This window comes from Budorcas taxicolor, chromosome 6, assembly GCF_023091745.1.
Source record: "Budorcas taxicolor isolate Tak-1 chromosome 6, Takin1.1, whole genome shotgun sequence".
Lineage (NCBI taxonomy): Eukaryota > Metazoa > Chordata > Mammalia > Artiodactyla > Bovidae > Budorcas > Budorcas taxicolor.
The window spans coordinates 12,827,069-12,854,199 of NC_068915.1; the positions used below are offsets into that span (position 1 = coordinate 12,827,069).

Consider the following 27,131-nt stretch of genomic DNA (forward strand, 5'->3'; position numbering starts at 1 on the left):
AATAAGTTATTTTTTTATAGTTTTTACACATTTGAAATTGATAAGTAAGATATAAAGCCTAAAATATTAAACATTATATTCAAAGAAAAGTTACACACATATACACGCAAATCGTCTGTCTGCTTTAAAACAACGGCCGTGTTCAATTCTTATTTAATGACTTTTGGATAATTTACTTTTATCGTAAATTGTCCTTATTCTTTTAGCTTTATGTTATCCTTGTTTATACGTTAAGTATAAATAAGAAAATGAAAGATGTTATATATTATTTTAATCAGTAACTTCCATTTCTTAGTTACTGGGTACCTCATCTTATTCAAGGATCTTGTTTTCCTTATCTTAAGCTAATTAACCTTAAGGATTAGGGGACATTCTTAAATATAATATGCAGTGTGAACTTAAGCCACGAACCCACTGAATAACTCTAAGAAGAGAAACCTCTGTGTCCCCCACACTGCAGTCTGGACAGCCCCCAGAGTGCTGGGGTTTTTACTCCCATGCTTGTCAATGCGTACTTTGGATTATGGATGTATCACAACTGTCGGCTCAGCTTTCTAGGTTTTAAAGTACATTTGTGAGCTTTCTGGAAAGGGAAGTTTGCAGTAATAATATTTGCATATGACTGAGTTGTTGGCACACTTCAAACTTGGAGTGAATTTTGAGACAGAAACAAGACTGGCAGGAGAATGAGTATGCTCATGTCCAAAGCAGGTACTAAATGTCATGCGCCCCCTCCCCGTCATTAAGACCGACTCTGCTGACAGCTACGCTGACTTCCACTTTGGCTACATCAGTTGGAAAGCATCAAAGCACAACAGACAGCATTGCATTCAAAAATGCAACATGATTTCAGGCAACACACAAAGGCTCCAAGGGTGGGTACTTTGGGGTCAGGAAATGACCAACTCTGACACAGCAAGCAGGCAGCCAGTGTTCACATGGTTTCTTAATCAACCTGCAAAAAGTTCTGGATCCAGTAGCTATGCCTCACGTTCTGAGAATACATCAGTTCACAGGCATCCCACTGCTAGAGAAAGTTAGATTCCTCTAAATGTTGGGTTGCCAGAATTACCAAATCAAAATACAGGATGGCCGGCTAAATTTGAATTCCAGACAAAGAATAATTAATTTAGCATAAGTGTGTCTAGACTATTGCCTGGGGAATGGGTATACTAAAAACAATTATGTGTTGTCTATCTGAAATTCAAATTTAACTGGGAGTACTGTATTTTTTCTGGCAATCCTATCTATATGGTATCTGTTCCCTGAAGGACACATCATACAAAACTTAAAATGAACAAACAAAAAGCAACTAGGAAACATGTTCAAGGAGAGGATTACATTGGCAGGTGCCCCTCCAATATTTATTTTGAAGGATTTGAAGGAAAAGAGTATGGATGGACAAATGAGAAGATGAAGAATGAAGAACTTTATAATGACCAACAGGTGGAAGTTAAAGTTTAATATAGCAATTGCCAAATTTGGGAGTATTTAAGAACCTAAAGATGTCAATATTTTTATTGCTTTAATTGCTATTTATTTTTACTTGAAAATCTATATGTAGCCTACACAGGTTTTTTTGTTTGTTTGTTTGTTTTTTGTGGAATGGAGCATATCAATATGGAGTAAATCCATAGCATCAAATAATTTTGAATTGGTCAGTTAAGAACCAAATTAAGAGTGCCACAGAATCATACAACCATTTCTTGTGGATTTCTTTGATTAAGAAAATATTTAGCAAAAATCTCCCCTCAAAAAGATTTTCCAAAAAGTCTCCCCTCAGAAAGATTAACATAGGGAGTTTCAATCAAGCATTGCATGGACTATACTTATCTATATTATTATAGCATTATAGCATGATAATGTAATTAACATAGTATCCCCATTGCTCCTGAGATCCTGTAGGCATTTTAATGAAGAGAAGGAAAATACAGTATAGTGAGAAAGTACTCAGAGAACTTCTTTTAACAGGTACTGGATTGTACAGGTTTCAATTTAAAAAAAGAGAGGCAGTCATTACTGAACACAAAAAATGATGCTGTTGATTTCTGTTGAAGTCCTAAGAAGTGACCATAAATTAAACTCAAGTTGGCATGTTGTGAAATTTATCTTTAAGGGAGAAATTAAAATTTGCATACAGTATTACTTTAGGATCAATAAGGTATAAGTAGGGGAATTATAAATATAGACTAGATTTCAATTCTTCAGTGGTTTTATACTCCAATTGTGAATATGGAGAGGTACTAAATCATATTTAAAATCTAATGAATTTATTTCATATGGATTTTGTCCACGCATCAGAATCTTCAGCATGGAAACAATGTGTAAAACACAAGGAAATGAGAAAGTGAGAGGGAATATGAATAAAAGTGAAATTGAACATTCTGTTTTACAACCTAAAAGGAATGGGATACCCAAAATTAATAGCCATAGTAAACCAACTGCTTTTGAAAGCATGATTCACTTTAATAATAAACACTAACATGTATTGGGGGAGGTATTTCTGTTGAATACTTTTTAAAGCCTCTCAGTGGTTCAGTGGGTCCTGGTGAGCTTCAAATACTTGACATCACCTTGTACAGAGCAAGTTCTCTTGTTCAAAAGAAAATCTGCGTTCAATGATCAAAGTTTAACTGGGCAGACTCCAAGAAAATGAGAGAAATAAGAAATGGGAAATAAAAATCCTAACTTAGATTATGTAGAAGAATTCTGAAATATCCAGCATTTATTGGCAGAACAAAAGTTGTCTGGAGACCAACATGGACTTTAGGATATGTGAAAAAGTTGCAAAGTATAACTATTTCAGCAAACAGAATCAAATCAAAAGGAAAAATCAGAGTAAGCTTAGAAAATGGAAAATCTATGTAATTTAAAGAGGGAGAATTTGATATTAAGTAAAAAAAAAACCCAAAACAACTCTTGGTCTACCTCTGGTTAATCATTTGATATAACCAATTATGGTACTCAACATTTTAACCAAAATTACCTGGATATGATTCACTCAAAACAAGTATATTGAGCCATAAAGTTTTTATTCCAACCAATAATTCATTCACATTCAGAGAACCTCTTACAACACATTTTGTTTTAATAAGTGTATTTAAGATGTGTGGCCAGTTCGTCTGCATCAGGAAGCCGACACAGTCTTGCTCCACAGCTTCCAATGTACTGTGGGAAATATTTCTTACCCTATAGAGGTTCTCCTCAGTGACATTCTAGCAATTATTTCAATAAAAGTTATCACAGGGGTGCTTCCCAAAGCTCGGCCGGCCACTGAGCTTTGATCGCACACACACACACCTCTACACACAGCCGCACACGTCCTCTCGCTCTCTCTCCTGTGGTTATTCTGACCCAAGCCATACTCACAATGTTAGTGACATCTGGAGAGGCTCCGTTCTGCAGCAGAAGGAGGACAATGTTCAAGTGGCCCATGAAGGCAGCCACATGTATTGGTGTGAGGCCAGACTGCGAAACAAAGCGACAGCAGTTTTACTCCTCTGCACCGGTGGGGGCCTTGGGGCTTCTTCAGATAAATCAGACTCGGAGAGGACAGAAGATGGGTGGAAGGAAGGGGAAGAAGGAGTAAGACAAGGAATGTTTCGTGACAAGCTGAAACATTTTTCTACCTCTGTTATAGCTTGGATTGAAGCCCCATATTTCACCAGCAGTTCCATGACTTTGATGCGGTTTTTCTTGCAGGCAATGTGCAGTGGAGTAAAACCATTCTGTGCAAAAGACAATCAAGTTAGTTGAAAACATGCAGAAACGAGTCTCACACAACTCCATGCTGGCACACTGCAGGCAGTAATGCTACATCGTCACATAATGTTACCATTTCTTCAAATGCTGTAGCTGTTGGAGTTAGAGAGACAGTGATGGTGTATATTCCTGGCGGCTTGTGTCATATGTGGGGGGCAGGTATGGCACTGTTGTGTGGTTACAGAGAAAACAAAAGGGATGTGGGCCTATTCTTCTAAGATGGAAGAAACACACATAATGATAGTTTAGTTCTAAAATGGTTTAAAGTATACTAATAGGACAGATTATGAAATGGCTTAAAGATGCTTCAAAGATAAGAATACATTTTTTTTTGATGATGGGCTATTTCTTAGAGCGGAAAATCATTACCTGTCTTATTTTGAAAATCTAAGATGTATGACTACCTTTATAATAAATGTTTCAGGTTAGCTACGATTTTTTTTTTTAGGAAACAGGTGTTACAAATTAACAGAAATCATTATTTGTGTTGATCATTTTTTATAGCCAGAAGTTATACTGTTTATATTTAAAACGTTTTATGAGGAGTTGTTGCATGTTAGCAGAAATCATTATTTATGTTGATAATATCTTTATAGCCATGTTATATTTCTTATATTTTTAATATAATATTTTTATAACATGCCAATCAAGATACATTGTTTTAGAAAGAAATTAATAAGGGCTGAAATATTTTCAAAAATAGTAAGAAGAATTTTTGAAATAACTGTAAGAAGATATCTCTTAAAAGCAAAGAAATGTGGACAAGTCTTTAAGGTACTTTTAAACTTTCCATACTAGAATAATGTGCAGGAATTGGGGGAAATTACATGAAAATTTGTTAACCCCATGCTTAATCCTTATGTGTTATGTTTAAGTATTATATTTTTCTTTGAACAATGATGACTCTATATAGAATAGCTGTATCCATTCTGCTAGTTAACAATTTTGCATGTCCCAATAGGGACTTTTTATCAGAAAATATTTTGCTACATTAACAGTTCTCGGGAAAGTATATAATTTTCTTTAACCTATAACATTATTACTCACAACATTTTAAAACTAATTTCCCATCTATTAGCTATGTAACAAGCCAGATATAAATAACCACATGTATATGTAGCACTTAAAAGATCTTCAATGATTAGAGTATGATATCTTACAAGCTTACTGGCCACTATCCAATTAAAAATGAGTACTTTTTTCTTTATAAGAAAACAAACATCATGTAATTGCACATAACCCCAAAAGCATAGTTGTTTCCCAAGCAACAATAAATAAGTTGATTCCAATGGAAAATTTCTCATAAAAGTAAGATCCAATATTTTCTAATTCTAATACATTCTCTTAAATATTGATTGCCTGAAGACTAATTTAACTGACATAAACAAATAGAAAAAAGGATTTGCCTTCAGTTAGAGAATTAGGAAACAAGAGGCATAAATTAATACACTCCTAATATTTCCAATGATTATGGTTAAGATATAAGAGCAGCAAGGAGACTTAATCAATATTAGACCGTGAGGGAAACAGAAGGTGCTCTAGGGACAACCACTTGCAGATTTCTCTTGAGCAACTGCTGAAATAGTTCATATAAAATGCTTCCTGAAGTAAAAAGATGACAAGCATCACTTTTCTATTAGTCTATGGTTGAGTAATCAGGTCAATAAGGAACCTCTCCGAATGAATTCTTTACACCTTGCATTTTACATTACCTTACACAGTCAAATCTGTTCACTTTAAACCATTTTCCCCCCAAAGGTTATAAAGTTTAGCTTTTTTACAATTTTATTCTGACTCTATATAGAGGTGTATAGAACTTATTTTTGTAACTGCCTATTTTGCAACTCCGATTTTCCATTTAAAAATGCTTATCACTCCAGAGGTTTCATATTATCTCTGACTTGCTAATTATGGCAATGTTACCTGGGTGTTCTCTTAAACCTATCCCTGCCATTATTTAACAGCAAACTGTGAAGGCATGAAGCAGGCAGGCAACTTGTGGGAGGTGACAAATTTAGAATTAATTGCGTATCTGTAACCATGCACTGCTGCTGTCTGCAACCATTGATCAATCAGTGTGGGTTTGCTGGTGTCAATGTGTGTTCATTTAACGTGGACTGGGCCAGGTTTACCAGGGCTCTGGCGTTCGGGTTGGCTCTCTTGTCCAGAAGAAGTTTGGTTACACGGTAGTGGCCACAGTGTGCAGCAACGTGGAGGGCCGTCAAGTAGTCCAAGGTGACGTCATCAACAGGCGCCTTGTGCTGGAGCAGGTGCTTCACACATTCCACGTGGTCTCCCTGCGCAGCCATGTGAAGTGGGGACAGCCCATTCTGCACATCAAAACCAAACCAGGCCCACATTTTAGTCATACTGAGTAATGTAAGAGAGAGAAAGACATATCATATGGTATCACTTATAGGTGGAATCTAGAAAAAGGGCACAGATGAACTTATTTACAAAGCAGAAGCAGAATCACAGATGCAGACAACAAACTTCAGGTTATGGAGGGATAAGGGTGGAAGAGGGATAAACTGGGGGATTGAAGTTGATATATACACACTACTAAAAATAAATAGATAATTAATAAGGACCTATTGTGTAGCACAGGCACTCTACTCAGTACTCTGCAATGGCCTATATGGGAAAAGAATCTAAAAAACAGTGGGTGTATGTATAACTGACTCACTTTGCTGAAATTAACACTCACATCTGAAATTAACATAACATTGAGAATCAACAATACTCTAATAAAATTTTTTTCACAAAGAAGTTTGAAGGAAAATGAAAATGTATACAATAATCAGATGGCAGGAAAAATACAGTGTGTAGTCAGGCAGCATCAGGCTGACTCAGGGATCACAGGGATCATCAGGGATTACAAAGTTAAAGAGAGCCCCATTCAGCCTCAAAAATGGGAGTTGGACTTAATCAGGGTGAAATGTAGCAAGTGTGTATGAGTATGTCAGGAAGTGGTACAAGTAACCAGGGAATTCCTGGTGCATAGAGGTGAGGGCATAAGGTGAATGAAGGACAGTTCAACACCTGCCTAATGGCACCAGCACAATAAACACTTTTCTGGAGTTGGGCTTCTGGAGAGTATTCACTGAAACAGAGAAGGAGGCGGTTGGACAAAGGGGAGGTTAAACACAAAAATTACAGAGGCTTTACAGTGACCAAACGGAGAGGCCAAGTATGAGGATCATCTACTGCTCTCACCAAGATTGTTAAAATCACCAATTAGAACAGGAGTTGTGGGGACTTCCCTGGTGGTCCAGTGGCTAAGACCCGACACTCTCAATGCAAGAGGTCCAGGTTTGATCCCTGGTCATGGACTCGATCTTGCATCACAACTAAGACCCAGTGCATCCAAATAAATAATAGATACATGTTTTGTGTTGTGTTTTTCTTTAAAGGATGAGTTGTAGAGAAGAGTCACAGTTTACTGAGAATTTGAATTTTCAAAGAAAGAGGGAGGGTGACAACTAGATAGATGAATATTTGCTTGAAGGAGGAATAAAAGATGACACAAAGCTGGGAGATATGGAGAGGGAGGGAAGCTAGTCTGGTATCAGTTGCCTTGGCCCTTTCCAGGCTAGTATTGTCACCTCGCTCCAAGATGGTTAATTCACTTTCTTCTGATCCTTACCATAAACATAGTTCTACTTTTTGTAGCTAACTCCTTGTCTATCTTACCCACGTAAATTCCAAGCTTCTTGAAACTACAGATGGCATATTATTTTTCTTGACAGTCCCTTGGTGTTCAGAACACTGCTTGGCACATTGCAGCTACTCACTACGATAGACTGATGATGCACGTGTGCATGCATGCTCAATCGTTTCAATCACGTCTGACTCTCTGCAACACTAAGGACTGTAGCCCACCAGGATCCGCTCTCCATGGGATTCTCCAGGCAAGAATACTGGAGTGGTTTGCCAAAACCTTCTCCAGGGGATCTTCCCGACACAGGGGTCAAACCTGCGTCTCCTGGATCTCGTGTATTGCAAGCAGATACTTTACCCACTGAGTCTCCTGGGAAGACCAGTTTGATGATATATGAATGATATCTGATTTTTACAAGTAGGCCATTAAAAAATTCCATCAAGGTAATCCATAGTCCTCATTAGTGATTACAATTACAGGCGAATTCTGCAGATGAGGTTATTTTATAGTTTGTGGACTGGTCTATCTGCCTATCCTCCATTTGATACAGGTCTTTTATTAGTTATAGCATGACCAGTGTGAAACTTTGTTCCTTCCATTTAAATTTCAATCTATTTCCTCAACAAATATTTTCCTTAATTATGTATGCATTACCCAGCCCCAAAGGTTGCATTTTAAAGGCAGATCTCTACAACATTCATAGTATAGATATGAGAATGAAAATGATGCAGATGATTTATTCTTTGTCTTCATATACTTCTGATTTGAAACCACTCTTTCAGGACCTATGAGGCACATCTCTAAAGACTGAGTTCATTCTATACAAATTTTGAACCTGTGGGCTGGGTTTTGCTCCAATGATTTCAATTAAATATTTAATTATAACATAAATTGAAAAATATGTACTTGTGTACTGCCTTATTTTTCTCAGCTTACCCTAGTTACAGCAGCAGTTGATATGAATCATGTTCAGGGGATGGGAGAAATGCAATAGGGAGAAAATAAAAGAAACGTCCCCCTGTCTAAATTTCTGCTGTATTTAAGGATCCAAGTGTTGTTACATTTCCCATTAAATAACTCTGTTTGATTATTTTCAAACTGTGCCTCACGATATCTTCTGGTAACCCAAAGAAAATATCCAATAAATCAGCTCATCACTCTGTTTCTATTTGTATGGATAAGAGTTTTCCTCATGGCTACGAACACTGATGAAATGAGACCAAAATATACTAGATGTACTATGCCATAGAGAACATTATGCTTGTTTAATGGTTCTCTGTAGCTAGACTATCCTAACTTTTGCTTTTCATATCACCTATTAATCCCAATTATAATCAACCAACACCACTGGTGAGTAATTCTTTTTAATAGTACTGTCTAACAAATAAAGATTGGACAGCTTATCCTATACAATCTTTTCTTGTATTGTTACTTGTACTTCTTTAAAACATAATTTTATATGCATTTTACAGCCATCTCAGAGTATCATAAAAATGTAGACTAACAATGTTTAGAGATGTTATCACATATATAATATCCTCATTTACACAGAATACAGTAATATTCACATTTCTATCTACAGAGAGAACAGCAGGTAAAAATACAGAAATAATTGGAAGTTATACATTTAATGTAAAATAAAGTTGGCTTAAAACTCAACACTCAGAAAACTAAGATCACAGCATCCAGTCCCATCACTTCATGGCAAATAGATGGGGAAACAGTGGAAACAGTGACAGACTTTATTTTGGGGGGTTCAAAAATCACTGCAGATGGTGACTGCAGCCATGAAATTAAAAGATGCTTACTCCCTGAAGAAAAGTTATGACCAACATAGACAGCATATTAAAAAGCAGAGACATTACTTTGCCAACAAAGGTCTGTCTAGTCAAGGCTATAGTTTATCCAGTAGTCATATATGGATGTGGGAGTTTGACTATAAAGAAAGCTGAGTGCCAAAGAATTGATGCTTTCGAGCTGTGGTGTTGGAGAAGACTCTTGAGAGTCCCTTGAACTGAAGGAGATATAACCAGTCCATCCTAAAGGAAATCAATCCTGAATATTCATTGGAAGGACTCATGTTGAATGAAACTCCAATACTTTAGCCACCTGATGTGAAGAAATGACTCACTGGAAAAGACCCTGATGCTGGGAAAGATTGAGGGCAGGAGGAGAAGGGGAGGACAGAGGATCAGATGGTTGGATGTCATCGCTGACTCAATGGACATGAGTTTGAGTAAACTCTGGAGTTGGTGATAGACAGAGAGGCCTGGCATGCTGCAGTCCATGATGTCACAAAGAGTTGGACATGACTGAGCAATTCAACTGAACTGACACATTTAATACACCTCAATGCATGTATTTTTAAAAATAATTTTTAAAGGTTGATACCTACAACTCATTCCTCAAACACAACTATTGAGAAACTAGAATGTGCTCAGCTGATGCTTTGATTTCAAGAATAGATATTATCAAAAAATGTATTAAAGAGTTTGCTGGATACCGTCTTCCTCGTAACAACTCACCTTCGTCCTTGCCAGCAAGGGAGCGCCCCGCTCCAGCAGAAGCTCCACCACTTGGTCATGACCGCTTCTTGCAGCACAATGAAGGGGTGTCAACCCATCCTGCCAAAAGAATGAAAGACAGGCCTGAGTTCACTTAAAACAAACCAACCAAGATTGGATCTACTGCCATCTTGAAAAGAGGGTTTCCTAAATTCAGTCCCAGTGACTCAGATCAGTGATAGAATTGCTATCAGTTAAGTGATAGAGAAGAAAACTTACGAGAGAAAACAAGATAGAGAGATCTTGATAGAGAGAAAAGAGAAAGGCAAAGACAAAGCAGAAAGAGGGAGAGAATAAGAGAAATCTCATGTGTGGAGGTTCAACATTAAAAAAAAAGAAACTGTGGCTGGTCATGAATTTGCATATTTAGGAAGATGGAGAAGCAAAGTGTGCTGCATTTGTTGAACTTCAAAGTCCTACTTGCCTGGAGCCACCCCCAGAGATGATATTTAATGATTCTATTTTCATTCTGGTTATTCTAACACAGCTCCTAAAAATTCTTCTTAATCTAACTTGTCCATCTATCTTCTCCTTGATTGGTCACTTTTGATAAATTCTTCTGAAATGCTCCATGAGGCTTATAAAAAAAAGGGTCAATTTTTTTCACCTTCTTCTAAAGGTTTCTGCTCATATTTTCATCATTTTACAAAATACATAATTATTTTTCAAGGATTAAATTTAATATCAGTAAATAGCATTAAAATACTGTCAAAATCATGACACAACTGCATGTTTCTGACCTTGATAATGTCACGGGTAGTTTTTAACTCTAGGGCAATCTCCAATACTTTGGCCACCTGATGTGAAGAACTGACTCATTGGAGAAGACCCTGATGCTGGGAAAGATTGAAGGCAGGAGGAGAAGGGGACAACAGAGGATGAGATGGTTGGATGGCCACACTGACTCGATGGACATGAGTTTGAGCAAGCTTTAGGAGTTGGTGATGGACAGGGAAACCTGGCGTGCTGCAGTCCACGGGGTCGCAAAGAGTCAGACACGACTGAGCAACTGAACTGAACTGAATCTCCAAGTACCCTCTGTCTTTTGGGCTTTATGGGTAACATGGCCCAAGAGCAGACTAGATGGAAAATATGGTACAAGATATATAGACCAAGATATAAGAACAATGGGTAAGAAGCAAAACAGAAAATAAAACCCTGAGTACATAAATTTACTAGTGATTTCAGATTTAAAGGAAAAACAAAAAAAGGATTGTCTCAGGAAAAGAGGTTGAGAAGATATGTAGTGTTTGAGAAAATGAGGGATGACAAGCAGTTAAGAGGACTTTAGAAGCTTCTGATTTATCCAGAATTTTAATGGCCTACCTTTTGTGTTTCTGCTTCAATGACTGCTATCTCTGGGTTATGTTTTCCTCCTAATGAATATCACTCATCTGGTTTGCAACACTCTTCCTGGTCCAACATTCTGCGATGTCTAAGCTAGCTACCCAGATCTGTGCTCTACCCTTCTCCACCGTGGGTTACCCTGCCCCCTGGCTTCTGGCTGGGGTTGGCCAATGGGATACACAGCAAGATATGAAAGCAACTTCCTGAAGGGTCTGCTGGGTCTGGCAGTGACTCTTTAACCAAGTGTGCACTCCTACCAAAGCAGCCTTCCGTGTACAGCTCTCTCCTTTGAAGGGCAGGTGACCTCTTCTACTTCTCACCTTTCAGACCTAGGGTTGGTAATGAGCCCTGTGGGCAACTAGCCCCAGGGATATGCCACCTTCCCTGTTGCCTCCCCTTCAGTCCAGCTACAATGGAGTAAATAAGCCCTTGAATAATCTCTAGTCAAATTATCAAATTTGAGTGTGTCCTCTGATTTTGGCTAGGACCTTAATGATAACTATTCCTTGCTTTGTTAAATCTATTTGGCCAGTATTGAGATACTAGCAACCAAAATAGACCCTGCAGTTTTGGGGTATCTGAGAATTAGCATGAAAAGACTGTCTTCTCTGCAAAATATACATATATATATATATATATATATATACTACTGCAGTTGAGATGCCAATTAATTTTAAAGTTTGCCAAAAAGAACTTAAAAGAAAAATTGTGTGGGCAAGGTGATTACCATGATGACGCATTTGTACACTGGTACCAGTGACTGGTGGTGGACATACTGAGCACTGGTTGCTCTATTATAAGTGAAATAGCAATCAGATGCAACTTTATATCTCAAAAATATTCTTGGTGGGGGCTTCATGGAGATCTAGAGCTTGAGAAATCCAACACAGTAAATGAAGACATGATGCACACAGTCTGGCATGTCCAGTGGTCTCTGGAACCACTGAGCTCTGGGTGTGCGTGTGTCTCGGATCAACCCAGATTCTGGGTGAATCTGCCTGAGGCTCAGCTTCACGATATGTTGAATGAGGATGGTTTTTCTTTCCCAGTTTAACTTACAGCCTTGTTCGAAAGATGAAGGGATGCTATTTTAAATCACTTTTAGAAAAGGCAGTATTGCTTTCTAAAGATTACATGAAAGATTCATTGCATAATCATTTTGAAACCTCCAAAATGCTCTCAGAATAATAGGAAAATATGGAGAATACTTAATAAACCCACCAGAATATCAAGGAGCAAGTAAGGGTTAAATAATTGGTTCTACTAATAAATATTACAATTTAGTGATGTAATTTATCTGCCTGTATAAATGATATGTAAATTGTATCAAATTCAAGTTGCCCAACATTATCAATCTGGGAAGATTTTGGATATATTCTAAAAAGTACAGTGTCTCATCCCCTGCCCCAAATCTTTATCGAGATGTTTTATATTCAAGAATGTTTTAAACTCTTTTTACTCTTAGGAGCTATTACCTGTTCATTACCCTTTTTTTTTTTTTTTACTTACATTCCTAAGACTATTTGAAGATTACCTTTTCTCCCGCTTCAGAGGCCCCTTCCGTGTGTTCTCTTCCCCCCACCACACTGGAATCATTCAAATCACACCGCGATGTATGTAATCCTTAAAAGGACACCATGTATCTGGCTAGGAACCCACAGCATTAGCTTCTTACAACCATTTCTCTTCTTATCTTTTCCTCTCCTCCCTGTCAGCTTAGATTATTCTTCCAGCAATGTATCCTGAAGTCTATGTGTTAATATAAGCTCTGCTAATTACTAAGCTGTGTGTCCTTGGTTAAGTTATATAACTCCTCTGAAACTCATGTTTCACATTGGTAGTCTCATTTCTCAATTAAAACCACCATATTTTCTCAACAAGAAAACAATAATACTTGGTAGGTTGTTAGGAAGATGAATTAAGATGATATTAGCATAGTACTTAACAGGGTGCCTAGAAAAGCATGTGTATATGATAACTTATAGCCACTACTACTACTTTAATTATTACTTCTAATAATAAGTAGCAAGGGTGATCTCTTTTTCTGATGCATTGTTTTTCATTTATCATCCTCTAATGTTTTTTTGTATACTTTTATTGCTTGCATTGAAATACATATTTCAATATTTTAACCATAATCCTTATTTATAGGAAGTATTTCCACATTTAGATAAAAATAAGTTTAAAAATAAAAAAGAACAATGCCTTTAATAAAAGTTGAGTTAATAATATCATGTTTAACTAGCTATAACATTTGTTTTAACATGAAAATGAGGTTTTTCAGACACTAGTAAACGAAGGCTCTGGTGAAAACGTCTTAGAGTTTCACATGAGATTCTAGTCAATGAGGAGAATGCCTCTGAGATGCAAAATGTCTCAATGACTGACATAATGTTGGTGAAAGTGGTGAGAAACTGTGGGTACGATTTTTTTTAATTGCCCCAAAGCCTTTACATATAATATTACAGAATAACATTTATATTATTTAAAATTCATCTATAGACACATTATTATATTACCTAAAAAGATAGTCAAAAACAAATACAACATTTTAAAATTTTAAAATATATTTTTAAAGGACAAAAGAAAAAACAAACCATGAATTGGCCTCCTGATTCCAGACATCATCCTGGATTTTCAGCATTTACCTCTATGAGATTTTACTTTTGGTAAGAAGGATACGGGTCTAATAATTATAGCCCAAACCTAAAGAATGTAACAGCTTTTAAAATTCTACTTGAGAAATGAGGAAATGTTTTCACTTACGGGAACAGCTCAGTGCCACCTTCAGTATTGTAACTGATCCCAGGGTACACTGGAATCAGTTTGCGCAAATCGGTGAGAGTCAATTTTTTGCCTAGCTTTTCTCAGTTCTGCGTTAGTGATATGACATTGGTAGCTCTAGTTGGCCATGATAGAAGTATGGAAGTATTTACACCATGGGAATCACCAGAGGGAAAGGCTACAAATCAGAGTCTATAGTTTATTTTTTTTGAAGAGCTTATTATTAAACTTTTACCAGTATGCTGCTAAACCGCTCCCTTGGGTATTCTTGATATGCATCTCTGAGTACAGAGATCTAGTCTGTCTTTGTTAACAGCTGTATCACTAGGGTTCATAACACCAGGTAGGAAATCAATAATTATTTATTTAAGGAAGGAATGAACAGAATGTCTGCACACTGTGTACAATTAGAAAGTCTATTTTCACTTTATAAATTCCTGAGTGAAATTCTATTTATTTGCTATATCTAAAAGCTACACTGGGTGAAATACAGTCCAAATATTCGCTGTAAGAAGAAGAAAGCAATGCTTACACTGACAGAACCAGCATAAAAATCCATTTCTCAGAACCCTTTTTATGAAAAAGCAATGCTCATTTGCAGTTACACTTTTAAACCATATAGTGTTAAGTGTTAGTGTTAGTCACTCAGTCGTGCCCGACTCTTTGTGACCCAATGGACTGCAGCCCACCAGGCTCCTCCGTCGTTAGTCCTTGAGATTTTCCAGGCAAGGATACTGGAGTGGGTTGCCATTTCCTTCTCCAGGGGATCTTCCCAACCCAGGGATCAAACCCGGGTTTCCTGCACTGCAGGCAGACTCTTTACCAACTGAGCTACAAGGGAAGCCCTTTAAATCATATACGCAAATGTATGAAGGGCAAGCAAATTAGAGCATGTTGTAAAGGACAAAGCAAATATTGTGATGATCAAAAAAAACAAAATCAATCGCCCCAATAATGAATGAATATACCAGAAAAGCATTAGTAAGAGTAACATGCATCCTTAAAACACTGACGTAGATAATTTTTTTTTGCATTTACAAAGTGCTATCTTTACATTGGTCCTCTCAGTTACTAGAGAGTCTCAGTAGAGACAGACAGGTCAGTGTAAAGGGACTCATTATGTAAATAATGGATTTAAAGAAGGAGGCACTGAAACTCTTTCTTTCAAATACAGAGAACAAGTAAGCAAAGCATGTGACATTATATGTAATTATTCCAATTTCTGCATACCTACAGCATAGCAAGAGAAAAGGCATGCCCTCAAAGCAAAGGGCAGAAACCACATAAAACCCTGATGAAAGACACTAGACATCACAGCAAAGATCTTCACAGACAAAGCAAACCATTTCAGAGTTCCCACATGATGACCCAGGTGCTCTGGACCAAATGTCGTAGAGAAATGAGATGTAAAAAGCAACATAGTCTAAAGTCATTAAAAACCAAAATGTATAGTCTGGGACTGGTATAGTTTCTAAAAGCTCAAAGATGATGATTTATTAAAATATTTTTTAGACTTAAGATTTGCAAGGGAATTAGATCTCTGTTCCTTCAACTATGAGAATGCAAAGCCCCAGAATTAAACAAAGTGATAATAAAATATCATAAGGGACATATTCTATCTACTAACTTATATAGACTTCTTCCACCATACATTTCAGAATTTTACATAATAGGGATGTTTAAAGTTTTGCTTAAGTCTATGATTAATCAAATGTACTCGAGAATTAACACTAAAGTACTAGTTAAATGTTTAAGCAAGTAATTGTACATCATTTCCATAACATGATAAGAATTATTAGTAGCTAAGTAATTTATTGGTAGTTCAGCTGGTAAAGAATCCACAATGCAGGAGAACCTGGTTTGATCTCTGGGCCAGGAAGATCCTCTGGAGAAGGGATAGGCTACCCATTCCAGTATTTTTGGGCTTCCCTGGTGGCTCAGATGGTAAAGAATCCACCTGCAATGTAGGAGACGTGGGTTTGATCCCTGGACTGGGAAGATCCCCTGAAAGAGGGCATGGTAACCCACTCCAGTATTCTTGCCTGGAGAATCCCCATGGACAGAGGAGCCTGGTGGGCTATAGCCCATGGGCTGCAAAGAGTCAGACACAACTGAGCGACTAACCACAAAACACTTAAAAAAATACCTAAGAGTTGATTCTCACACAGCCCTATGAGGCAGGTAGTATTATTAGCCTAACTAAGTTTAGAGAAGACAAGTAAAAGGTTAATATCACTCAGCTAGTAAGCAGAAGGTAGGATTTGAAATCAGGTACTCTGCATTCGGAGTCTGCACTTTAAACAGTTGTGTTGTCCTGCTATCTTATTATCTAGTTTTGGGGACTGCATAAAAACTCAGAGCTATATTTCACTCAAAAAATTTGAAATGAATGAAGGGCACTGCCTCTTGGCAAGTCGACATGAGTAAACGTGCAACCTAGCAATAACTGTATGCCTGTTTTTCCATAAGCATAACCAGAGACCTCCTGCTCAGATCCCTACAGTATAACCAGTTAAGAAAAACGACTTAGGAATTGAAAAGTTCAACCCAAAAGATGTTCAACATGTTTTAAAATATTTTTATGTAAAAACCACACTCTCGTAGCTTAATGTGTCCTAATGAGTCTGGGCTCTTGATATTTATGACTAGCCAAATCACAGATGAGCAAGTTCAATCTTTGATCTTTGTGCCCAGAAAATCAGGAAGCAAGAATTTGAAAAACTGTCTCGTTGAGGAGCTAGCATTTTGCTTCTCTGGGTACTTATGATCAAATATTAATGCCACTTTATCATGTAAAACCTTTATATAATGCATGAATTTTAAATCAAATCCAAGAAGGTGATTTCCTTGAAAATGCATTGCTTGTGTTTAGGGACTGGCATTTTAAAGTGTCTACTAAAAGAATACAAAAAATAATAATGGTAGGAAATTGAAAGAACAGAGACACTCACCCTAGTTTTGGCATCAATCTGACCACCACGATCCAGTAGGAGCTTCACCATGTTTGTGTTTCCCCTTTTGGAAGCCACATGCAGAGGAGTGATTCCATTCTACAAAGTGGAGAGACCAAACAAGAGCATGTTGGGTGTGACAGGGCATGGTGGTGATGGCTTTGTGCTGAAGAGCACAAAGGAGATTGTGACCTATTTTGCAATTTTATCCAAGGTTTCTATGGCTTCAATGCTTTTGATTTTTAAGGAACAAAAAAAGTACAGGAACTACATAGCACTATAGAGAATGAAAAACATAATAAAACTGCATAACTAAGTTAACCAATAACTACAACATAGGTACTGAATCTACACATCACAGTCAAGACACAAAGGAAGCAATTTTGCGTTAATAGAAGCAAAATTTAAGATCCTACCTAGTCCAAAGTCTATCTTTCTTAAAACATTCATGCACTTAAAGATTCTGGGATCCTAAAGTTTGCTATGCTTAAAAATGGAATACACATATGCCAATAAATACCCAATGGAAAAATGATTCTTAAAAACATCTTCAGAATAATTCAGAACGAGAAACTTGAAAATAACTCAATACAGTTTCAGGGCAGAAGACTTCTAAGGACAAAAACACTGTAAGCAGGAATTATATATATTTCTTTTCTTGGCTATTCTATAATCATCATGATGTCAAGGATATGTAACTGATTTTTTGGTATGCTATGATTTTGCAAAATCAAGTATTGCGTTTACAGTATATTAAGTATACTGAATTTTATATCTGTCATGTAAGTGAATTCTTTCCAATGAAAGTAGACCATTAAACCTATAACACATCATAATATCTTTAGCTAATAAGACTCCTCATATGACCAAATTCTCAATTTATTTTAAAAAATCCATGTCAAATTATGTTCCCTATAATCACTGTTAGGACATAGTATAAATGTACTTATATATTTTATACTGAACATTTTAACAGTTTTTTGTTGACTTGAAGCTTCTCATTCACGATTCATGGTGTGACCTTTAAGTGTAACTGCTCATATTGATGTCAGAATCAGCATCCTCCTTATCGAAAATGATCTGCATGCATGTGAATTTACACACTACTTTTCACTTGCTGGCTCATAATGACTTCCTAAGATTTGAAGAGAAAAGAAAAAAAGGAAAATCTAATTTCTCCAGCACAGATAAATCCATTAAGAAAAAAATAAATAAAATCTTTATTACTGTTTATTTTTACTTTAGTGAAATGCCAAATTCCCTGGCAGTCCAGTGGTTAGGACACTTTAACTGCTGAGGGCTCAGTTTAATCCCTGCTCAGGGAACCAAGATGCTGCAAGCCACACAATGTAGCCAATCAACCAATAAATTAAATTAAAAGAGAAACTATTTGAATCCATACCCTGGCTGTGAAGTCCACAGCAGCTCCCCGGTTTAGAAGAAGAGTTGCCACGTTGACGTTTCCATAGTGGGCAGCGATGTGCAAAGGGGTGAATCCACTCTATGGAAAGCAAAGAAAACAGCAGTCAGCAAAGCATTTTACCGCCATGTGTTGTAGTCACTGGATTAGTGAAGAAAATCACATGGTAACTGTCTACTTGACATGTGGGCAAAGTAAATCAGGTCATAAATGCTTTAGTAAGATTTTTAAGTTTGAGTGGTATTGTTTAAATTTAGTGGTAAATAAGTCAACATAGAAAGGTAAACAAATATCCTATATTTCTTGGCAACATTATTTCTAATTACTATAACAATTTATTTATTTATGAGATTGGTTGTTTATATAAAACCATGTTTCCTGAGTTGATTTAGCTTTAAAGCAAAACAAAATATGATTAAACAACAGTATCTTTTCAGCCATAGAATATAACTATGAATAAAGAATGTTTTTCCCGAGAAAATTTCACATCTTCTATTTTTAAAATTTGTGTTTTAGTTTGGGTGTTTTTCAAAATGAAAAATAGCATTAGTTGATAATTGAATCTTTGGAACTATGAATATATTGTGAGAAATTCTTACAGAAGATATACAATTTCATCCCACATCATTTATACTATCCTGATATTTCTATCCTCTTTAACAACTGAGTTTTGTCAGTCTATATTGTTATGAAAAAAAGTTTAAAAAGCAATAGTTAAACAATACAGTAGAATAAATATGAATATAAAATAAATTAAGTGGAATCCAAATTTGAATTTAATTAAAATAAATTTTATCAGTAAGACTAATATAAAAAATAAATTAAATCATATGAGCATTAGAGAACGGTTTACTCTGAGTGTTTTAAAAATGAGTCTGAAAATCTTAAATAGAGAAAAGCATATTTCCTTTCATTTTTGCTAATGAAAGCGTAGTTAGAAATTTCTGCCATTTTCACAGCAGAAGCATATTGATTCTTTTCTTATTTACTGTATTAAAAAAAGCATTGTTCCTGCTCTCCATAATTTCCATTGCTTAATAAAAATAACAGGAACAATAAAGACTGTTCCTGTAAAGCTGGGTATCAAATCCTGCAGTTCTGAGACCATTTTGCATTGCCCTCTTTTGTTTGAAATGAATTTTGATATACACAATATTGTTCTTAAGAAATGTTACTCACATCACAACCATTATTTTCCTATTCACTTAGTGACTTTGCTTTTAAAATGGCCTAAATAAGTATTCAGATACCTTAGGTAACAGAAATTCCTCTGTGCTAGTAGCCAAATTAGCTGCAAATAATTTCTGACTCTAGCGAAGCAAGATACAAAATAAGAATAGCAACTATGAATCCAAAGCCTATGCTTATAATCATGATATTTTTATTTTGTGTCTACATGATGCCAAATATTCATGTCAATACAGAAGAAAAAAAATCAGCCTACAACCTGGGGGCTATTTTACAAAATGTCAAACTTTAATATTTTAGGAAATAATTGACTAGATGTTTTTCATTTTTATCTTGATATTTCCTGTCACCCAGTCATATCCTGAACATGTATCTATTATTTGAGTTACAATTTAATTTCAGAAAAACACAGAGATCACTGATGAATCATTTTCAAATCATTCAAGTATAATAGTATTATTTTTCCCATTTTCAGAAATAAACTAATTTATTGCTTGACACAGCCTCATTGAAAATCCACAGTGATGCCTCAGGCTGTGACTTTTGGATTAGCATGAGGCTGGCTTAAGCCCCTCAGGAATCCTTCCCTGATTAACAGGGAGAAGGAAGGCTCAGGTCACGATTCTACAGGACTATGGATGAATGGGTTTCTCTTCTTTGTTATTCTACTGTCCTTGAAGAAACACTTCTAACTTAGTATATATCTACTCAAATTGCTGCATAATGATTAGAACCAACACTGCTTTCAAAAATGTAAATAATTACCAAAAATCACTTAAAAGTAAAAATATTAAAATCAGTAATTAAGATATATCAATTTGTATTATTCCAGTCTTGAGCAATTTCACCAAGCAGTTGGGCATTTTTTAAAGTCTCTGACCTAAGATTTGGAACAGAAGAAATGATATGAATAATTTAAGTCTATTCACATCTCAATGGATAAACTTGTTAATAAACAGGTATTAGTTTTAGAAATACACTGCTTATACTAAGCACAAATGCTCAAAATCCCCATAGGTCCACAACCCAGTGATCATATGAAATGTTAATCTAGAGAATTTTCTCAGCAAAGTGAAAATCATCTACAGAAACAGTCACTTGCCTTTGAAGGTTAAATTTTATAATACAGCTTAATTTTTATAATACACTTTCAACGGTTTTTGTATTAGTGCCCCTTGATAGAAACAGAGAGACCACTACACACACACACTCACACATACTCTCTCTCACACACACACTCTAAACCAAATGCTCTTATTGATTTTGTTGGTGGATGGGACTTATTTAGGTATGTGAAAAACAGATGATTTCATGATAACTATTATCAGATAGCAAGATGATGAAAATATTTTGTTCATGATATGTTCAACATCATTACTGATTATATAGAACGTGATAAAAAAATACAAAAAAGGGCAGTTGCAATTAGATAAGAGGATGAAACACTGGCAGAGCAACCTCCTTAAATTACACTTCACTAGATTCTAAATGGAGAATTCTCATTAAGAGAAGGAGGTCACATCTCTCATTGGCAAAAAGTTAATAATAAAGCTCACTTAGTAAAATAAATATTATGGAACAGTACTGTTTCATGCTCTACTCTAATGAGCTATTTAAATAGTTATACTGATTAATGATGTTTCAAAAATATGTTATATTAAAATTTTTGAATTACCTATTTGCCCTAATTATGGACAAAGTTTCCAAATTAATTTCCTAATAATGAAAGTTCTAATCATTAGTATGAATTAGTGAGCATTTATTCTAATTGGACAAAAAATACAATAAAATTTTTAAAAAGATATATTTTGGTATAACCGCAATACTGTACCTCGGTTGTCCTATTCACCATCATCTGAAGCAGTGTTGTGTGGGGAAAAGAGGGAAGATATTACATAGTGCAAAATTAAGGAAACAATCAACCTGCTCTCTGCAACTGGCTACACCATTCCAGCATGCCAAAATGCATTCTATTTAGCAAAGGCAACCATAACACTATACGATTGTATCTTTCTATTTCTGTTCCTGTTATTTTTTTATCATAAACAGAATAAATAAGAAGATTTCTAAAAAGCTTCACCTTTTAGAGAAAATTATCTTATAGGGTTCTTTTTTGTTTTCTTGCTGTACCCAGCAGACAGTCCCCTTTATTCTGAAATACCTCTGAAAGTAACTTCTCTCTTTTGATGACCAGAAGTAATTTTGCATTATCACCATGGCCTACTTCTTTATCATCCCCCAGGAGGAAGCCGGCAGCTGAAGAGTTCCTGTCCACAAATACATGCAGCTTTTACCTTGGACTGTACGTCAGCGTTGTGATCGTTCTGAAGCAGGAGGGCGGCAGATTTGGTGTCATCTTTCCTGGCTGCAATATGCAGAGCTGGCAGCCTCACCTTCCCTTTGGTGTCGTTCTCCAGGAGGATGGCCACTGCCTGGTTGTGTCCCTGCTGGAGCGCCACCGCCAGGGGCGTAAAGCCATCCTGGGAAGACAGAAGGAAAAAATTTCCATCAACTTTGGGAAGCCTGGGATTCAACTCCAAGAAACAGTGCATCTAATTTTCAAATTAGAGATTAAGATTGACAAAAACATTGGAAGGAATAAATATTACTGTGAAGACTGCAGCAAATTATAGTCATTTATTATACTATGTACTGACTTCATCAGATAGTTTAAAATATCTGTTCTATATATATATTTAAAAACATCTGCATTTCCTAATGAAGCATACTGCACACAGGATATGCTCAATTATGTTTTGAATCTGAAAATAAAAATTAGAAGCAACCCAAAGTGATGCCTGCTTATACAAGGAAAACTGTGGGAAGGGGAGAAATAATGAAAACCAAGTCTGACTGATATGGTAGCCAACACAGGGAAATAAATGACATGATTAACTTTGCAAAGCTGCTAAATATCTCTGTATTGATTAGGGGAAACAACAACTGTTAATGGGATGGTCTATTCCCAATTAATTTGGGAAACCTGGGACATAATATGATCTAAAATTCTTTGGCAAATAAGGCTAATTCATTAATTTTGCACTTAGTTGAATTATATAATGTCTTTTGAATATAAAATTGTGCTAAATAATGTAGAAAATCAGCCTTTCACTTTGAAACTTAAAAAACAATTAAAGAAATAGCACAGATCATCAAAGTTAGAGGAGTCTTAGTGGTAGATGGATAACCATGCTGGAAAACTGGGAAGCTATATTTTCTCTCTGGAAACATGTATTCAAAAATGGAAAGGTGACAAGTAGAAAAAAAAATATACTCTAGACTCTGTTAATGTGAAAACCTCCCTTAATTCACAAAAGCTTCAAATAAGTCTCAGAGTTAAAAGTTTCCACTCATAGAAGAGACAAGAGGAATTGGATGGTACGTCTAACAAATGCATACCAGAGACAACGGCTATTTAACCGCATCTAACTGCTCCATTTGTTTCCAAGAAAAATTTTTAGAAAGGTAACTTAGGATTCCCCTGGTGGCTCAGTGGTAAAAAACCCTGCCTGCCATTGGAGGAGACACGGGTTTGATCCCTGGTCCAGGAAGATCCCGCATGCCGTCAGCAACGAAGCCCATGCACCACAACTATTGAGCCTGCGCTCTAGAGCCCAAGAACTGCAATTATTGAGCCCACAGGCCACAACTACCCAAGCCCACACGCCCTAGATCCCGGGATCTGCAGCAAGAGAAGCCGCCACAAAGGGAAGCTTGCGCAGTGCAATGAAGGCAGCCTCCGCGTGCCACAACTAGAGAAAAAGCTTGCGCAGCAACAAAGGCCCAGCACAACCAAAAATAAGTGAATTAATTAACTAACTTTTAAAAAAGGTAACTGTAGACTTTGGAGGGAAAATTATTTTCCTCAAGTGTACATATCATATATGCACTGCTGTTAGGGGAAGCACACTGACTGAAACCACCCACCCTGGCCAGGAACCAGAGTAACCATTTGCATGAGCTGTTTTATGACAGGAGATCCTGATAAGGAATACGGAACTAATAAGCCACCACCAACCGGAAGAGTTCAGGAAGGGTAGAAAGCAGACACCGCGTGTCCGTCCACTTCCCAGAAACCCTCTCACTAGCATCCATCTTGGCTGAGCGCTGCGTGCGCCACCAGGAAGGACTCTGAATTAGAGTGACTGGCCAAAGACCACCTGGAAACTAATCCCATCACCATAAAACCCGAGACTGCAAGCCACGCGGCAGAGCAGTTCTCCTGGGTTCCCTTACCCTACTGCTCTCCACTCGGGTGCCCTTTCCCAATAAAATCTCTTGCTTTGTCAGCACATGTGTCTCCTCGGACAATTCATTTCCAAGTGTTAGACAAGAGCCCAGTTTCGGGCCCTGGAAGGGGTCCCCCTTCCTGCAACACTACCACAATAAGGACTGAATTTTCAAAATTAGAAGTGAATTTCAAATCAACACATTACTTAATGAAATGGAAGCGTAAAGCATGTAGTGTTGTAAGATGAAAGAGAGTAGCCTAAATTTGGAGCTTTGGCACAAATCAAGTCCTCTGTGAAGGAGGAAAGAACAGGCTGATTATCATACATATTTAATTTGATTCCCCCTGTAAGAGTGAGATAGCTTATATTAAAAGAGTGTGAACTTTATTTTTTCCTTAGGGACAAGGCATTTGCTGACAGTACAGGGCCTGATTTAAAAATCCCTAGCTTTCAATTTTGGCAACGTTCAGGAAGAAGGAAGAAAATAGAAAATTATAAAAATGATACTGGATGGACAGATAACTCCCTGCAGATAATTTAACTTTGAATCTCCACCACATGATTTCATTCTAATCTACACTTCATGGAAGAAGAGTAAATATTTGAAATCATTTTTTTCAAGTTTCTCCACTAACTCTATGAAAAGGAAACCAATATTAAAATTTAATAAGCTTCATTTTTCACCATCTATTTACCAATGCCAATTGCTATAATTATGGGAAATTTCAAAACTTTAAATATTTCTTTTCAAATATGAGTTTCACTGCCATACTGAATGATCTCAAACTATCTGATAAACTGGTCATAATGTCTTGCTTAGTAATTTTTGCAAATTAGGGCTGTTAATGGGTTCAGGGTGTCTTCTTTAGGTATTTTCATACATGCACACATAATCATTGAAGGTATTTAGCAATACAGCCTAAAATATCACATAGTAATCAACTATAAAGCCCTGTGAAGATGTCATTTATTCACAGAATGATAACTAAAGCATGCACTCGTGCCTATTCAGTTGGGTCTGACTCTTTCCGACCCCATGGACTGTAGTCTGCCAGGCTCCTCTGTCCATGGAATTTTCCAGGCAAGAATACTGGAGTGGGGTGCCATCTTTTCCTCCAGGGGATCTTCCCGACCTAGGGGTCAAACTCCCATCTCCTGCATTGGCAGGTGGATTTTTTTACCACTGTGTCACCTGGGAAGCCCAATAGACTAAGGGGAAACATGCAAAGAGTTTTCCATTAGTGCATTTTCTGATAACCATTAAGGCCAGTGGTGTGGAATAACCAATTAAGTTTATATATGTCCACTCAGAAAAAATTATAGTTATTTAAATGATTAAGGGGCTTCCCCTGTGGTGCAGTGGTAAAGAATCCGCCCGTAAGGCAGGAGACTCAAGAGATATAGGATGGATCCCCAGGTCGGGAAGATCCCCTGAAGGAGGAAATGGCAACACACTCCAATATTCTCACCTGGAAAATTCCATGGGCAGAGAAGCCTGGACAGCTACAGTCCATGATGTTGCAAAAGTCGGACACAACCGAGGATTCCTAACGCAAATGATTAAAAAATGAAACAACAGGTGTAAATGAATCTACACCAGGATTCAAAACCCCATGCGATTGACTTGCAAGAGCCACTTCGGTGGCTCTTCTTGCAAGACTGACTTCTGTGTGGAAATCAAAGACCACTTTCATTTTCTGAGGACCACAGTGTGACATGGACTCAACCAATGCAACACACATAAAAAGGTGTTAATATTTCTGGAAACAGACTGGGATGGTACAGAGGTCTAGCCTGGAGGAGCCATGAGACGGCTGAGAGTGCTGGCAGGCCCCGCTTCCCTAAACCACACACTAGAAATAATAAGTCTATATGATCGGCAGAATTCTGTAGTGTAAAGATTTCTCCAGGTAAATGAATCTGTTTTCAAGGAAATAAAACAAATGCAGATAAGCATATATAGCTACAATTCTCAGAGGATGTGATGCAGAGATATAGTCTCCTATTGTTAGCCAAGCTTTGCCTGAGGACAGTCACACAGCACTCATTGACAGGACTAGTATCTCAGGAAGTCATAAAATCAATCATAAAATCGTAATTGTAAAAATTACACTGTACTCATGTGGTAAGAGGGTGAAACCTGTGTGTGCTTAGTAGAGAATATGAAATCGTTTCACACTAGGTAGTTGTATTTTCTAGTTATAAGCAGGAAACGTGCTCTCATTAATAGTGATGTCTTGGGATTGTTTTTAACTGATGAGAATAAGCGGTCAGAAAGTTACTACGAGGCTCCACAAAAAGTTTTCTATCAAAGGGCCTGGACATGAATTCAATAGCTTATAATGACCTCTCCCCACAATGCAGGTTAGAGTGCAGGTTGTGTTTATTTCATCTGGAGATTTAATTGCCCATAAAGGAGGTCATTTAGACATTAAAAATTAACAAGACAGTTTCTATTAGTCATCTTTCACTCCTCGCCAGGAGTTTTAAAGTTTTGTCAGTGGAGCCACAGAACATGAACCAGGGAAATTAAAGCTGATTGAAATGGGTGAGGAGAGGCATGTCCCAGTGGAGGTCTCCTCCCTTCCTCTCCTGTGTCACCTACTCCCAACCTTCCAGGGGCCCCTGAGCATTTTCCCCAAGCTCGAAAACATCCTGACCATCAGGTACAAATCACTATTCCAAACAGTCACTAAAGTCACTCCTTAATCTGCCTAGGGCAAAAATCAGAAGGAAAATACAAAGCAGGTTCTGCTTATTGGAGAACACACACAGGGAAAGGAAAGTGATACACCATGTTGGCTAATTCCAAAACCATTTCTATTTCTAGATGTCCTGAATATTTGAAGACTGGATTGATTTTGAACATTCTACTCAGTTGCTGCCATAAGCACAGTCATACAACCACATCATAATTTGAACTTCAGAAATACAAAAACACCTTTCTGATGTTCTATTCCTCATGAAACTGTACAAATACAAAGAACTATGAATCAGTGCTTATCACTAAAAAAAAAGTCCCTTTAAGGAATTGTATTAGATTCTAACAAAGATAAAATATTGATGAAAAGAGATGGGTAGAATTTACTATAATTTGATTTTAGAATGGTATAAAGCTCCAAAAAGGCTACAGAATGGCAAAATTGATGGACGTGTGATTTCACATAAGAATAAATTGATACGAATCCCAAATTATAAACTCATTGAACTGTGCCCTGGATT

The 27,131-nt window shown here is 36.8% G+C and overlaps 1 protein-coding gene across 1 annotated transcript in view; it reads right to left on the minus strand.

The window, feature by feature from the left end:
- Nucleotides 1-27,131, minus strand: part of ANK2 (ankyrin 2) — a 251,070-nt gene that overhangs the window by 117,272 nt on the left and 106,667 nt on the right. Inside the window, exons 6-13 of the mRNA XM_052641694.1 lie at nucleotides 21,972-22,157; nucleotides 21,509-21,532; nucleotides 18,472-18,570; nucleotides 17,070-17,168; nucleotides 9,949-10,047; nucleotides 5,895-6,092; nucleotides 3,630-3,728; nucleotides 3,370-3,468 (exon numbers count right to left, since the gene is read on the minus strand). Of these exons, the coding sequence (XP_052497654.1) occupies nucleotides 3,370-3,468; nucleotides 3,630-3,728; nucleotides 5,895-6,092; nucleotides 9,949-10,047; nucleotides 17,070-17,168; nucleotides 18,472-18,570; nucleotides 21,509-21,532; nucleotides 21,972-22,157 (903 nt within the window). The remainder of the gene's footprint in view (nucleotides 1-3,369; nucleotides 3,469-3,629; nucleotides 3,729-5,894; nucleotides 6,093-9,948; nucleotides 10,048-17,069; nucleotides 17,169-18,471; nucleotides 18,571-21,508; nucleotides 21,533-21,971; nucleotides 22,158-27,131) is intronic.